Source organism: Hemibagrus wyckioides, linkage group LG27, assembly GCF_019097595.1.
Source record: "Hemibagrus wyckioides isolate EC202008001 linkage group LG27, SWU_Hwy_1.0, whole genome shotgun sequence".
NCBI classification, from domain to species: domain Eukaryota; kingdom Metazoa; phylum Chordata; class Actinopteri; order Siluriformes; family Bagridae; genus Hemibagrus; species Hemibagrus wyckioides.
The window spans coordinates 18,624,530-18,639,558 of NC_080736.1; the positions used below are offsets into that span (position 1 = coordinate 18,624,530).

Below are 15,029 nucleotides of genomic sequence, written 5' to 3' on the forward strand. Positions count from 1 at the left end.
CGATAGAAAGGAATGCAGAGGAAGAATTTCATTGTACATTTTGTTTCTGTGGGCAGCACAGTGGTCCTGGGTTTGAATCCCGGGTTCAAAAAGGCAGTGGTGCCTTTCTGTGTGGAGTTTGCATGTTTTCCCCTGCGTGGGTTTACTCCAGGTACTCAGATTTCCTCCCACAGTCCAAAAACATGTACATTAGGTTGATTGGTAATTCCAAATTGCCCAGGAATGAGTGACAGTGTGTGAGTGGTTGTCTGTCTATATGTGTGTGTGACCCTGTGATGGACCTGTCCAGGGTGTACCCCTGCCTTTCGCCCAATGTGTGCTGGGATAGGCTCCAGCAAATCCCCGTGACCCTAATTAGGAATAAAGCGGGTATAGAAAATGTATGGATTTTGTTTCTGTGCATTTGACAATGAATTCTTGAACCCTACAGCCTACAGAGGGAGACAGAGTTCCAGGAGTAAAAAATCCAACCATCAGGCTTTTAGAGATAAATTTCCATTACGAAATAACACATTACCAGAGATGGCAGCTTTGCAGAAAAGGAAAATTCTAGCATAAATTACTACAAGTATATGTCACTGGATGAGACAGTTAATATATACATTTATGTATATTTATTGCGAATATGCAACAGTAAGAAAACACAAGTCAAAAGTCATGTGAAACCACTACTCAATAAAAAGCAGCACCTCCTTCTTTAAAAAAAGTAAAATAATAATAATAACCACAAGGACCAAGCTCCACCCACTTTCTTTGAAACCTTTGAATCCAAAAGTTTACCTAGATAAATTTGTCATGAAGTCAAAGTAACCGTTACTCTGAATTAATGCGTTTTTTTTTTTTTGTTTTTTTTTACGTTCCCCGTCCTTTCCCCTTCAGTGAAGCGGCTTTTCGGAGAGGTGAATTTCGTGTAGTTTATTGTAGTTTTCAGTTGTCTTCTGTATCACCATAGCAATGGGCCATTTGTTTGTAAAAAAACATAAATTCCCATTCAAGGGTAAAATATTCAATTCTGGTGACTTTTTTCTATTTATTACTAAAATTTTTGTCCTCAGACTAAAGTTGAAGACCCGACACATAACCAGATCCTACAGCGATGGTTGTTCAGTGATTACATGAGGACTTGTTCTCCACATTTAAGCATCATTTGAAGTAAAACCACTAATTTATCACTGTGCTCCTGACCGTGGTGATTTACATGTTGTTCCCCTGGAGTTCTCCCGTCTAAGTCTATTGATTGAGGTAAAATCCTGCTGCTGTAAATAGATTACAGTAGGCCGAGGTGAGTTAATGTAATGGACACAGCGTTCAGCTCCATCCCTAAGCCGCTTTCACTTTCACGTGGACAGAAAGTACAGGTTTTACATCGTTTATGCTGATGGCATTCGGTTGATCTCACTGCCAGTCCTGCTATACTGAATCACACAGCAGACCTCATGAGTAAACCTGCAATTATAATTACAAACTGTTGAACTAAAACTGCTGAGAAATTCCAAAGGAAAAAACACCTCCTGTCCAACTGGACAGCTGTGGTTCTGTTGAATTAAAAGAGGCCAGCACACTGGGATGTCTTTGGGGTGACTTTTATTAAAAGCATCTTACAAGAGAAACACACAAAGCAACACCGATAATTGACACTTAAATGACCTGTACAATTAGGATACTGCAGTACATGCATCAGATACATTACAATGTTATCGTCATCGTCTTCATTAATATAGTCATCAACTTAATATCAATACATAAAACAATAAAATACACGTTTCAGAGTACACACTTAGCTTGGCGTTTGGGTGTAATAGTTCACTCCGACCCAAAACCCGAAACTACTCAAAGAGGACAAGGATGGCTATAAAAGAAATGTGGCACTCAATACATCACTCCTACAGTACAGAAATATTTTTTAAAAAAAAGCCCTCCGGATCATTTACACCTCTCTGAAAGTGCCAGGTCTTATTAGGTGACGCTATTGTCCGAAAACCTTTTTCGAGCCCTATTAAATATAAAACATAGGCCACTGGTTAACTTCGAGTAATGACGAACCACCTCAGCGGTTCCTACGGCTATTCTCTAGCACACGGTACACACAGGTAAACAAAGACTCGACTTTTGGTACTTTGGAGCACTTCCTAGGTTAAACGGTCAAAGGCGACACATGCTTCACGTAGTGTTATATAACACAGACGCACTACAAGAGGTGGCCTGCGGAGGGCCAGCACCGGAGGAAGGAGTGGGTCACGGAGTTCATCTCTCCCAGACCTGGGATAAACTTCACTTTTAGGAGCTTTAAAATACATTACTATAAAATAATGGAACAAAATATCGTAAACGTAATGATACATGATTGACTTTTTGAGGCAACCTTGTTAGCAACATCTTTCACAACTGCACTATCGGTCATCTTGTATCAATGGGGACGTTTTAGAAATTAAAAATGAGATTGCTAAAGTTAAGTTCAAATAAATTCAATAGTTTAATTAATTCAGATTAATCGAGATTATCATGCTGGCTAGCTGGATAGCTTAATTAGCAGGGAGGTAAAAAATGAAGTCACCAACTTATCATACCAGTCATGAAAGTGACTTACACCACTTAACTTTCCACAAAAAAATAATTTTTATTTGAAATCTCTCCAAACGCCAGACTTGCAGATGATTGGTCAGTTACACACAACTGGCTACAAGTAAAAATGGCTACAGTACACTCCCACTGGGCTGCTACCAATTTGTAAGCATGTTACCTCAAAAAGAACAAACTATAAATTCAGACTAGGACAAAAAATAAACATAAAGAAAAGCTATATCTACAGCCAAGCCCCCACCAAACCACATTTCCCAATATTCCCCTGACCCAAAGTTCCCAAAGGCACATTAATTAAGATTTGTGCAGGATTATTAGAGCGAGTCGGTGGCTATGCTTCATCAAATGAGTCCTATAAATAAATAAGCCTTCTCACATTGCATTATTCTTCACCACAGTTAGCCAAGTTAGCTGCCATATGAACTCTGTGACGCCGACATGATCCTATTCACCAGAAACTTCATTTCTATTTTCATAAGCAGACATAAATACATTGCAGCGATTTCGCAGAATCAGTCCGGTTTTGCTCTGAATTCATGGCGATTTCACTTGGAACGCACCCGAAGTCGGATACGACCAATGGCGCACATGAAACCCGGAAACCCACAAAACCACCATTCACATTCGCATGAGCCCTTTTGCAGGAAGCTCTGAAAAAAATCATAAGTTAGACTGTTTTTATCCCAGGTCTGATCTGTCAATGTTAGCACCGAGTCGGACCAAAAAGCTCAACTGCTGGACCGGTTTGAGAAGTGACACGTGGTGCTAAGAAAAAATATTCTGGAATCTTTCCAAATAGCATCAGTTGTTCATGAAGGTCTCATCAATCAAGGCTTATATATTTGTAGAAGTCACTGCTTCACGGTTCTCAAACCAGTCCAACGTCTGTTGAAAGCCCATAAAACACCGATCACACCAAATACAAACTACTCCAGAAGGCAAATACGACTCCAAGAAACAGGGAAGAGAAATGATGTACAGTAGCAATCTTGAGATGCAGTCCTTGGTGTATTTGTGGAAACACCGGCAGTTTAGAGTCTTGGTGGACGTATCTTCCGGTAAGGGGGTAGAGCACAGGGTCAGAATTGAAAGGTCGCAAGAAGAGTCTTGCGTTGTGCGTGCAAAATAAATGGTCTGTGTCGGGGTGTACGGTGGAGAAGGACGGATTGGTTACAATACACGCTGCATTCTTTACGGACCACAACAAAGCATAACTTACTCACACTCATTTCTCATGCTAAGGTGTCTACAGCACTGACGGCACCAAAAGCAGGCACAGTTCTAGGGTTAAATGTAACATATCTTGGTAACCGCTCTCGCAAATATATGGACATTTGCGGTATTGAAGTATTGCAGAAGGCTGCAGGCAAGCCTTCAAACCGTTCAGGTTGCCGCAGTCATGTCAGGAATTCGCTGATCAATTCTAATATATTGCAAGCCTTATTGCAATTGCAATATGAAGCAATATTACTACAATATGGCATTTTGTTCATCTTGCAGCCCCAGAGTTCCACACGGTCACTGAAGAACAGGGTCACCAATGACACGGAATCTCTCGGGTCAATGTGCAGTAAATCAGAACAAGCACTCTGCCAGTCCATATATATATAGAGAACTTCATTTCTTTAAAAAATATGTTTAAATTTCATTGATGGCAACGTTGTTTTTTGTGAATATTCTAATGGCAAGTTCTTTTGGGGGGGTCAAGGGGTGAATGGGATACTGTTAGTAGTAACCGAAGAAGACTAGGGTTGGAAGCTTTGGCATTCTCAGCGTGGGACGGTGATGGGGGACCGGAAGCTGCTCTAGACTGGCAGCACTCCTTAATGAACATTGGTAACGGCATCATTGGCACAGCCGGGTGTCCGCTTAGGATGCCAGTTGGGGTCACCTTGTTTAGGCACTGTCTTCTCAGTGCCATCATCCGAGGGATCGGATGCCTGAAATCGGCAACGTGGCTTTCTTTTCCTGCCCCTTCCCACACAGGGGAAATTCTGTGCCCTTCTTTTTTTGTCTTCTGGTGACGACGACAGTGAGGATGAAGAAGAAGAGAGGGGTGGAGAGGAGGGTAGACAAGGTGCTGAAGATCCAGGTTTGGTTCCTGTGGATTGATTATGAGCTTGGGATGAGGTTTCTGTGCTCAGTGCCAGAGGTGAGGATGAGGTTGCGGCGAGCTGAGCTTGTTGTCTACGTGACTGAAGTTGCGGTGAAGAGGGAGTGTCGCCTTCAGTGCTGCTGGAGCTGGACGGAGAAGGGGGCGACTGGATACGAACCCTGGAAGAATCTGCTGAGGAATGAGCTCTGGTTTTACTTCCAATAGCAGATCCTGCTCTCGTACCAGTTGCGGAAGCAGGAGGGCACGGCTGGAGCCCAAACGGCTGGCCGTACATAGGAAAGCCAGGCATCTTCATGGGTGGTTGGAACGGCTTGTAGGGCATGTCTCCTTGCCTCTTCCCAATGATACGATTCCGGGATGGGATCTGCGGCCTTCCATGGTGTCCTTTGGTTGTCCCACCGCCGTATTTATCAATAACTTTTAAGTTGAGAATGATGCGACCACGCTTGACCTCACGTGGTTTGACCCTGCGATTCAAAATGCGCACAGTCTCAGAGAACGGAGAGATTGGCAAACGGGAAACGAAGGAGGAACCGTCAGGGTCAGGACGGGGCAAAGGTCGCCGGGACATGCGGTGGCAGCGATGAATATCTTTCTTGAGCTTATGTGAGGCAGCCAGAGAGTGCAACCTGGGTGTCGGTGCCAGGGATGACGAAGACGAAGGGTTAGGAGGAACCGGCGATGAGGAGGAAGGGCATGGAGGGGCATGACGGGTACTGGATGCACGGGACGACGTCTCGCCTGCTTGAGCACGTGCCTGGGGAGGAAGAATATTACCTATATTTAAATGACCTAAACATGTACTATATGTGTTTGATTTATAAAACAAAAAATCATTATAGTGATGGTGTTATATCAGATTTATCCACACTTGAAACCTATTTATGTCATACTGGTCCCTGGTTTTCTAAGGGGGTTCTGCAGGGACCCTTTTCTGATAGTCGAAACCACACCATTCTACATAAAACTTTTTAAGATTTATAATGGTGAAAATTGTAGCAAAGTGCATAATAGTGAGGACAAAAAAAATATGTAAATTTCTGGCACCTATACCTGCTATGTCATTTAACTTTACTGTATGGAAGAAAAAAATTATCTGAATCAGAAAGCCTTTAGACTTTGGATGTTGATGTCAAAGTTTTTGTCAAAGAAACTTTTCCAGGTTTCTCTGCAGACCAGTGTAACTGATCCCACTGGACTGACCTGACGTTTATAGCATCTGACTATCTGTCGTTTCTTAGAATGTTCTCATGTTAACACATGTCATAAAAAGGGCTTATGAATTGCCTCAGCAAGCACGCCGGAGCCAATGTCAGGGAAACATTCCCAAAACCTCTGTGGCCTAAAATCACCACCAGAGATTATTACACTCTGTTATTCGGGAAACACAGGCCTGGTTGGGCAGCTAAAAGTTCTTTCCATTCAGAATAAAGAGCGATGATGCAGAACAGAGAGAAATTCAAACCTTGAGCACGAAGTTTTTTGGTTTAGGTCCCCGCTTCTTCGGGCCGTAAAGCTCTTGCTCTCGTTCCCTGTAGAGATGGGAAAGGGGGGGGGGGCATTAGGATATAACATTACATCACTGTGGAACCATAACAATCAGACCAACAAGGTTTGGAGTGTTAAAGTGAAAGCAATACATAACTTTTTTCATTGTTCAAGCATGTTTTGCACATCCTTTTAACAAGCTGTGTTAACAAAACCATAACAACACTTTAACTAGTCACACTAATAGTGCATAACTAATTAACTAGCTAAGCTGCCTAGCTTAATCTCTAGATCAGATGTATGATGATCAATAATGCAGGGAGATGAATGAATTAAAATCTTTCTCTGTAGCTTTGGAGGCAGAAAATCAAGAGAATTTTAAGATTCAAGAGAATTGTGTGACTTTGGAGGAAAAAAACATACTGCAACTACGTCTTTGGAATATTAGTAATAAAATATTTTCAGTTAAATCCCCCATATAACAAGGCTTATTTTTTTCACAGACACTTTATCCTCAATGTTTGTTTAGTTTTCTTCCTTGCTCACACCCCCGACTTGTGACCATACTGGTCAGGAGATTAAAAAAAAGCGTTTACCATCATTTAAAGCTTTTCTGAAAACTTGACTTTTGTTTAACTTTGGAAGTGAGCGAAAAAAAAAAAATGCCGAGGGTAGAGCTTTTCAAAAGTGTCTTCTTCCCACAGGATTACAAGTAAAACATGCGCTGGCAGTTTGGCGAGTGTGAAAGCAGCTTAGTTTCTGTATTTAGAAGCAACAAAGCGTCGAACTTGGTCTTAGAACAAACACACAGTAAGCGCAAGAGGAAAGTGAAATTAAGGAAGAAGCGCTGGAACGGTTTCTTTGTCTTTCGTGATTGAGAGTCGTGAACCTACTTCTGCTCGAACGCCGTGATGAGCCGATCGTCCAGGATGTTCTCCTCGGGTTCCCACGTGCTGTGCCTGCAAACGAAGCCACATTCAAAGAGACGTGAAACCTGAGAAAGCGTCTGAATTTAAAATGTGAAGTGAGTCGAATTAATCTTAACATACTTCAGTGCCCATCCTTTCCATTTCACCAGATACTCGATGTTGCCCTAGGGAAGAAAAAAACAACAGCATGAGTTATTCCTGTTAGCAGTTTATCAAAATATAATTCCCACCATTTTATCTTTATTCAAGTCAAGATTTCCAAAAGTAATCTCTTTCAAAGTCTTTTTCTGTAACAATCTGCCTTTAAATTAGCCACTTTATTCACACGTCACGAATCCTTGCGTTACTTATGGCTTCAATTATGCAACTTTTGGTTATTTGTTATTTTGCAGGGTTGGAATCAGCCGATTGCTACGGAAAATAAATGATGTCAGGGCAACAACCATTTCACACCTTGGACTGGATAACGAGATCAACCCTCCGTCTTTGCTTGTTTAGAAACAGGAGGACTAGCTACTTATCGGTATCCAGTCTGTTTGCGTAACACACCGGACATTTTGCCCATAATGATTTCTACAGTATTAGCATTAGCAATAAGGTAGAAATGTCTGCATATATTAGCATTATATTGTTGCTTGTTCCGTGCCACACGTTTACAGAGCTCATACTTTTATATCATTAGTAGCTGCTCTATTATTCTAGTCAGTGGTTTTAAAAAAAAAAATGTATCAGTTTTGAGTCCCTAGGTGTGAGACTGTGGTTTTAACACAAAATAAAATCACATGATGATGTCAGACGGAAGTGCCGATGTGGTGTAGGACACAGTGTGCAATTTATAAGGGTTTGGATGTTAGCGGCCCTGTCGGGCGACCCAAATGAACGTTAATTAGTATAATCTGGTACAAAGGTGTAACAGCAGAACCGGACCAAGTCTTAATGTCATCTGAACCATATATAGATAGATAGAGAGAGAGACAGAGAGAGAGAGAGTGCAATGAAACTATGTTACTGCAGGACTTTGGTGCTACATAAAATAACTTTATGCAGATGATATTAATAACCTTTTTTTTTTTTTACATGGTTTCATATTATATATGTATTAAAGGTTTTAGATGACAGACTTTCATGGCTTTCTACATCATGCTGGTATCTTCAGTGCAAAATTCCTGAGTGCAATATGTGCATGAATGTTTTTAGACACTGAACTCGTCCTATGAAGGTGTAATAAGCATGTTATAATAGAGTTATTAGGCATATTTACGCCACGGGCTTGAATGAGTTGTGTAGTTAGTGATGTAACGTTATGAATGTGTGTGTGTGTGTGTGTGTGAGAGAGAGAGAGAGAGCGAGAAAGAGATAAACTAATGGCAGTAGAAGGTCACATTTTAGAGCTTGGTCATATCCATGCACACTGCAGCTTGCTGCTTTAGGCGTCATGCACGGGATTCTGCTCGTGATATTGCATGCATGCACTTTGTTAGCTCTTCAGCAACCTACACAGTTTTTCGGGACGCAACGCAGTCCAACCGTGCACGCGCTGCGCTTCACACATCTATTCCGCGCGCGCTCTCTCCCTTTTATTACTGTTATTATTGTTATTTTCATTGCTATGCGGTGAGTACAGTTGGTGAATATTTGCCAAACTAGGCCTCCCTCCCTCTCTCTCTCTCTCTCTCTCTCTCGCTCTCTTTCCCTCCCTCCCCCTCTCGTTAAAGAGGCTCATTTCGGTTCAGCGCGAGCCGACTCGGTTCTCTCCCCCTCCCCTTTTTTTCTATTCTTTTTTTTTTTTTAAGCAGCGCGCGCGCCTACTCGAAAAAAAACGACGCGCGCGGCTTCCTCACCTTTCTCACGCGGCGTTTCAGGATAGCTTCAGCGGCAAAAACTCGGTCTCCAATTGCCGTCAGTTCCATGTTTTTTTTTTTTCCGGACGATTCCTTTCCTCCCGCTGTCCGGGCGGCGGCGACACACGCACACACACACACACACTCTCACTCACTCACTCACTCACTCACACACACACATTCGTACATACACACACACACACACACACACACACACACACACGGCTGACATCGGAGCAAACAGGGGGAGAGAGAGAGAGAAAGAAAGAGAGAGAGAGAGAGCGCGCGCTAGAGCAAGCAGCGCGTCACGTGTTCCAGGCCAGGTCACGCCCCTTGGTAGTCCTAGCAACGGCTTTAAAAGGCACGAATAATTGAACATCAAAATCTGATGCTTCAACGTTGTTAGTCGAATTATGATGGATTTTTGTAAGGTATGGAATGTTTTAAAGTCACAACGAGGTCCTTTGGACAAATCAGGAATCTCTATATCATCCGGGCATTCTTTTTTTTTTTTTTTTTTTTTTACAAACACTGCACAGTTAGCTAGCATTGCAAAATGACGCGAGAAGCCATTTTCAGGCCACAACCGAACCCCTCCTCATCTTATTTTGTGCTTCACTCTCCGTTGATTGGTCAACTCATACAGAGGCGGGACGTGTTGACTAAATCTGACTTGTTCTCCAGCACGTCCCTCAAGCGTATCCGTGTATATGGAGGCTGGTTGACGCGCAGCGCTGTCAAGAGTGAGGTCAGTCAGAGCGGCTCATCTGTCCGTCAGCGGTTAATCCCGAGCGGATGAGGCTCCCGGTTTAACTCCGAGGTAAGAGGATTAACGAGATATAAAACTGCCCGCTGTATCGAAAGTTATTCGGAAATTGAATGCATTGATGGGTTTTGTTTGCGACTTGAGGACATGGTCATTTCGGGTGAAACTTGCTAGCTAGCTAAATGTGTTTATTTAATGTAGCCGTGGATAAGTGTCAGGTTTTTTTTTTGTCTAAAACATGATAAATTCTTATTCTTTAGTGTTTCAGACTCATTAAAGAAATGTCTCGCTGTATTTCTGCATAGCCCTGTTACTTTCGCTTTCATTTGTTTGCTTATTTGTGTTCTAATAATAGCAACGACAATTAAACATGTTTGTCAGTCTGGCCTGAAGCTATAGTTTAGTCTTCCTCACTTTGACTGGTTTATAATTAATCGGTTTATTACAATGCATTTCTTCTTCTCAGAGATACAGCTTTATGGTTCGAGCTCTTTGACCCTGTGTAATCTTTCCAACCTCCTTTATATTCCGTCAGAAATCAATATTCAGTCAATATATAGAGCAGTAATGCAAAGCAGTGCTTGGACCCCTAGAATTGCTGCTCATAGGTACATACACTGTATTGCCAAACGTTTTGGGACGTGACATGAATGTAATATGGAGTTGTCCAGCCCTTTACAGCTAGAACAGCTTCAACTCTTCTGGGAAGGCTTTCCACAAGGTTTAGGAGTGTGTTTATGTGGGAATTTTTGACCATTCCTCTAGAAGTGCATTTGTGAGGTCAGACACTGATGTTGGACGAGACGGTCTGGCTCACAGTCTCCACTCTAATTCATCCCAAAGGTGTTCTATGGGGTTGAGGTCAGGACTCTGTGCAGGCCAGTCAAGTTCCTCCACACCAAACTCACTCATCCATGTCTTTATGGACCTTGCTTTGGTCACTGGTGTGCAGTCATGTTGGAACAGGAAGGGGTCATCCCCAAACTGTTCCCACAAAGAGCATGAAATTGTCCAAAATGTCTTGGTATGCTGAAGAGGCCAAGCACAACCCCTGAAAACCGCACCTGAATTCAGTGATTTGGAGGGGTGTCCCAAAACCTTTGGCAATAAAGTGTATTCATATTTTAACAACTATGCAAAGTACTGCTTGGCCCCTAGAATCACTGCTCACAGGTATGTATGGGTGACAAATTACAGAAAAATCCAGTGGTTGGATGTGTAGCCTGCTTCTGATTGATCGACTTTATTCCATAACGAAACATTTCTATCCTAATGGGAGGGGTCTTATCCAGGACAACCCCGCCCGATCCAGGGTTTAATGGAAGTCATATATTAAACGACTGAATTCACTCAACCGCTGACTTTTCTTCCAGGTCAGAATGCAGTTCCTGGGCCGCATCATTGGGACGGTGAGCAACGTGTTCACCAACCCATACCGGGTTCGGGAGGTCCAGCTGTCGGAGTATAAGAATAAGGTGAAGATGAAGCAGGATGGGAGGACGTTGTTGTACAGGGACACTTCCTCTCAAGCCTGGGACTGTGTCCTCATGATGCCCGACAGTCCAATGGCACTGAGGTCCGTATTAGACCATTTCTGGTTTGTTTGTTTTTTGCTGTCTGTGCAATGATTGTGACCATCACAAGGTTGCTGTGTGCTTATATTTTTAGCTTACTTGGCTGATTTTACAAAATGCACTAGTTCCCATCAACACAGAACTGTCTAGAACTGTTTTAGTCCTTGGGTGTATGTCCTGTAGCGGGTCAGAAACTGAATTTCAGCTTCACTATGCTATACACTATAGTGAATGGAGTGCATCAGGGGCGTGTGTTTGTGTCTATTTGTCTGTGTGTGTGTGCCCATAAAACAATATAACTATCAAAGAATTCCATTTAATCAGCCTTTCAAATTCACTAAAGGCTTTTCTCTAACCTCAGGTTGTTCCAGGTGACTTTGGAGGAAGACGCTGCTAACTGGTTTTCTCAGTATGCCCTCAAGCTCCGCCCCTTTTACGAAACACTCCGCCCACCCCTCAAACCCGAGACGCTGCAACAGATAGTCGATTGTGTACGGAACCACCCGGACTGGAGCTCCGCCCACATCGCCGTAGACACCGGCCTTCGAGACTGCCTGAAGCACAACCATGTTTTGAGGTAAAGGGGTCAGACTTTAGGCAGACAGGTCTTTAGGCAGAAAGGTTAGATAAGGAGGTAGAGGAGTGAATATTTGACCTGGTTTTGCACACATTTTTCTGAGCACAGTAATGGAATTTAGAGTGTAATGAAGATAAGGTGGAATGATGTGTGTTTAGTCAGATGAACGTACGGGATGCCCAGGGCCAGACGCCGCTGCACCTGGCATGCGAGCGCGGTGGGGCGAGCTGCGTGCGAGAGCTGATAGAGGAATGTCAGGCTCGCACAGACATCCGAGATAAGAACGGTGACACACCCATGCACTGTGCTGCCAAGCAGGACTCGGCAGTCATCGTGGAGGTGAGTAAAATCTTTTTGTAGGTTTCTGAGTGATGGATGCAGTATGGAATAAATTAGACCAGTGTGTGTACAGGGCTGATATTGAGACGTCTATCACTATCTAGAATGCTGTGTATGTTATAATGAAATCTTCTATATCATCTCAGGTGCTGTGCTCTCAGCTGTGTCCCGGTGTAAACGACCTGAACCTGGCCGGAGAGACGCCGCTACACCTGGCATGCCGTATGGGAAAGGCCGAGACAGCCAAGGCGCTGATGGGAGGCGGGGCTCGTACCAACATCATCGGGGGCTCCGGCTATCCGATACACACAGCCATGAAGTACAGCTCCAGGAGGTAAGTAAAAAATTTTTGCAGCACCAAACTTGAATGACTCCGCCCTCCCTTTAAGCCCTGCCCACCTGTGTTCACTGAGGAAAGCTGGGAATGATGCATGTAGGAAAGATCACAGAGCTTAACCTTTATATGGAGAGAAATTATTTTGGGATAACAGTCAATAGCTGTGTTAGACTCAGTTTTAGTGCAAAATAAAAGTAAACATCTCTCTCTCGACCTCTCGACCCCCACACCCCTCCAGCTGTGCCAAGGTTATTCTGGCTGATGATTTGAACCAGCTGCAGGCCGAGGACCCCGTATACGGCGGAACCCCTCTCCACTGGGTCAAGACTGCCGAAGTCAGCAGCACCTCCACAGATTAACACACACTTTCATACCTGCTGTTTATCCATCAGTTCAACCTGACGTGTTTATTCCCACATCGTGTGCAGATGAGTCGCCTGCTGCTGGACCACGGCTGCAGCGTGAACTACCTCAGCAAAACCGGCGACAGTCCATTACACATCCTCTGCAAGAGGGGGCGCTACGAGGCCGCCATGACACTGCTGACCCACGGGGCCAACCCTAACATGAAGGGCGAGAACGGGAACACGGCTCTGCACCTAGCCATGAAGGTGTGTGTGTATGTGTGTGTTGGAACCTCGACAGAAGGGAAAATGCATTAAGGTTATTATTAAGACCTGTTGCTAGGTGACAGGTGATGTGAACACTATATGAACCTGACCTTTATTCCATCTCTGATTGGTTGTCGATGAATTAGTGAACAGGGATGGATGAAGAAATTGTAAATAAACCTATCCAACAATGAGAAGACATTTCCGTAACGTTTTTTTAAATATTGTTCCTCCTCTGCAGCTGGACAACATCGAGCTGATAAAAGCACTCATCGTGTTCGGAGCGGACATGGAGATCCACAATGACCTGGGCGAGACGCCGGGACTGATCGCAGCCCGTACCAGCAAGGGTCAGAAAGAAACAGGGTTTTGTGTGTGTGTGTGTGTGTGTTTACTTTATCAAACACTAGTCTGTCATTAACAGATCTGTGAATCTGAGCATGTCATTGTTTTAAACTTACATTTGATTTGGATTTTTTCCCCATTTTTTTTTATTTTTTTTTTAGACTTGCGACAATAAGATCATACCAAAAGCTGATTCATTGTGCGGTAGATCAGAGTCGACTTTTATTCAGCTCACTTTCACAGAATGCTGGATTTATTATATTATACTAGTTTTCGATAGAGAAATGGAAAGCTTCAGAGCTTGTCATGTATACATTACTGCATAGTGAAATTCTTTCTTCCCATATCCCATCCTTGGAGGGTTGTGGTCAGAGTGCAGGGTCAACCATGATTGCCTTGCTCAAGGGCCCAATGGTGGCAGCTCGGCGGTGCTGGGGCTTGAATCCCGATCTGCCGGTCAACGACCCAGAGTCTTAACCACCTGAGCTACCACTGCTCCTATGTAATTTATTCTATATAATGATAATTATTATACCTAATCTCACCGTCTTGATATTTGTAAGCCGTTTCACCGGGCTTCCAAGCGGCGATTATGTAATTTCTCTAAATCATTCAAATCAGATTAAAAAGATTCATTTATTTGTTAATGATTTTGAGTCAGTTTGTTGAAGAGGTCAGTAGCGTTTAGATGAACAGTAACTCTTGGAAATCCCATGGAGTTTTCATGCATGCATTAAAATACATGGAAATAATAACCCATTTCTGCTCAGAATGTACTGTAAGCATTTTTTTTGGGGGGGTAGTTGCCAATTTTTAAATGCTTTTCAGCACTCACTGTTTACACTGATATTAGAAGAGAGAAAAAATTTGGATTTCAGTTTTCAAGTTTGTGTCATAAGTGAAGCTCAGACATAGAAAAAAGGAGCATAAATGGGTTAGTCATTTAACACTCTCTCCTTCTCTCTCTCTCTCTTTCTCTCTCTCTCTCTCTCTCTCTCTCTACCCCACTCCATCAACCACCATTTCCTCTCCTACTCTGTTCTGGGTGTGTGTTCTTGATGCATGTGTGTGTTTTGCGTGTGCATGTTTCGGACCCTTGGCTTTGCTTTAAGGCCTCAACCGTAAGGTGTTGCTGAAGATGCTGCAGTGTGTCGGGGTGGAGCGATGTCGCCCTCTCTCCCCTGACTTCCTAACCCCCATCAGCAACAGCCGAGCCCCACACCCATCCATAGGTAAAAACCCCACCCACCTAAACTCCTCCCTTTACCTGGAGTCTGGACCCTTTTCTATCCTCCTGCATCTTCTCCTGCAAGCTGTGTCTGTTTCTATTGTTAAGGTTATGAAATGTGAGATAAAATCTGAAGAGATGGACTTTGGTCAGTGGGTCAGAACATCACTGAAGAAAGGGTGAACTTGATTATGACCTGTCGGAGGTTTGCACACGCCGCTTGATGTTTCATTTTCTCTTTTAAATTCTCTTTTTTTATGCTTCTTATTACATTATTTTTTCCAGCAGTGTTTGTGCC

The 15,029-nt window shown here is 43.3% G+C and overlaps 2 protein-coding genes across 4 annotated transcripts in view; one reads left to right on the plus strand and one right to left on the minus strand.

The window, feature by feature from the left end:
* Nucleotides 1–1,567: 1,567 nt before the first annotated feature.
* On the minus strand, nucleotides 1,568–9,165 carry cbx6a (chromobox homolog 6a). The gene is made up of 5 exons (XM_058382067.1): nucleotides 8,955–9,165; nucleotides 7,234–7,277; nucleotides 7,078–7,143; nucleotides 6,162–6,228; nucleotides 1,568–5,453 (listed from the first exon to the last, which is right to left on the minus strand). The coding sequence occupies exons 1-5, from the start codon at nucleotides 9,021–9,023 to the stop codon at nucleotides 4,404–4,406; spliced, it is 1,296 nt and encodes a 431-aa protein (XP_058238050.1). The 5' UTR covers nucleotides 9,024–9,165; the 3' UTR covers nucleotides 1,568–4,403.
* A 169-nt stretch (nucleotides 9,166–9,334) lies between these two features.
* Nucleotides 9,335–15,029, plus strand: part of pla2g6 (phospholipase A2, group VI (cytosolic, calcium-independent)) — a 9,404-nt gene continuing 3,709 nt past the window's right edge. For 2 of the 3 annotated variants that reach the window (XM_058382057.1, XM_058382058.1), the window contains exons 1-9: nucleotides 9,335–9,774; nucleotides 11,094–11,296; nucleotides 11,656–11,871; nucleotides 12,030–12,210; nucleotides 12,357–12,544; nucleotides 12,786–12,882; nucleotides 12,976–13,158; nucleotides 13,400–13,508; nucleotides 14,616–14,735. In XM_058382057.1, the coding sequence (XP_058238040.1) occupies nucleotides 11,100–11,296; nucleotides 11,656–11,871; nucleotides 12,030–12,210; nucleotides 12,357–12,544; nucleotides 12,786–12,882; nucleotides 12,976–13,158; nucleotides 13,400–13,508; nucleotides 14,616–14,735 (1,291 nt within the window). In that variant the 5' untranslated portion in view covers nucleotides 9,335–9,774; nucleotides 11,094–11,099. The remainder of the gene's footprint in view (nucleotides 9,775–11,093; nucleotides 11,297–11,655; nucleotides 11,872–12,029; nucleotides 12,211–12,356; nucleotides 12,545–12,785; nucleotides 12,883–12,975; nucleotides 13,159–13,399; nucleotides 13,509–14,615; nucleotides 14,736–15,029) is intronic. The other variant, XM_058382059.1, reaches the window with a different exon arrangement.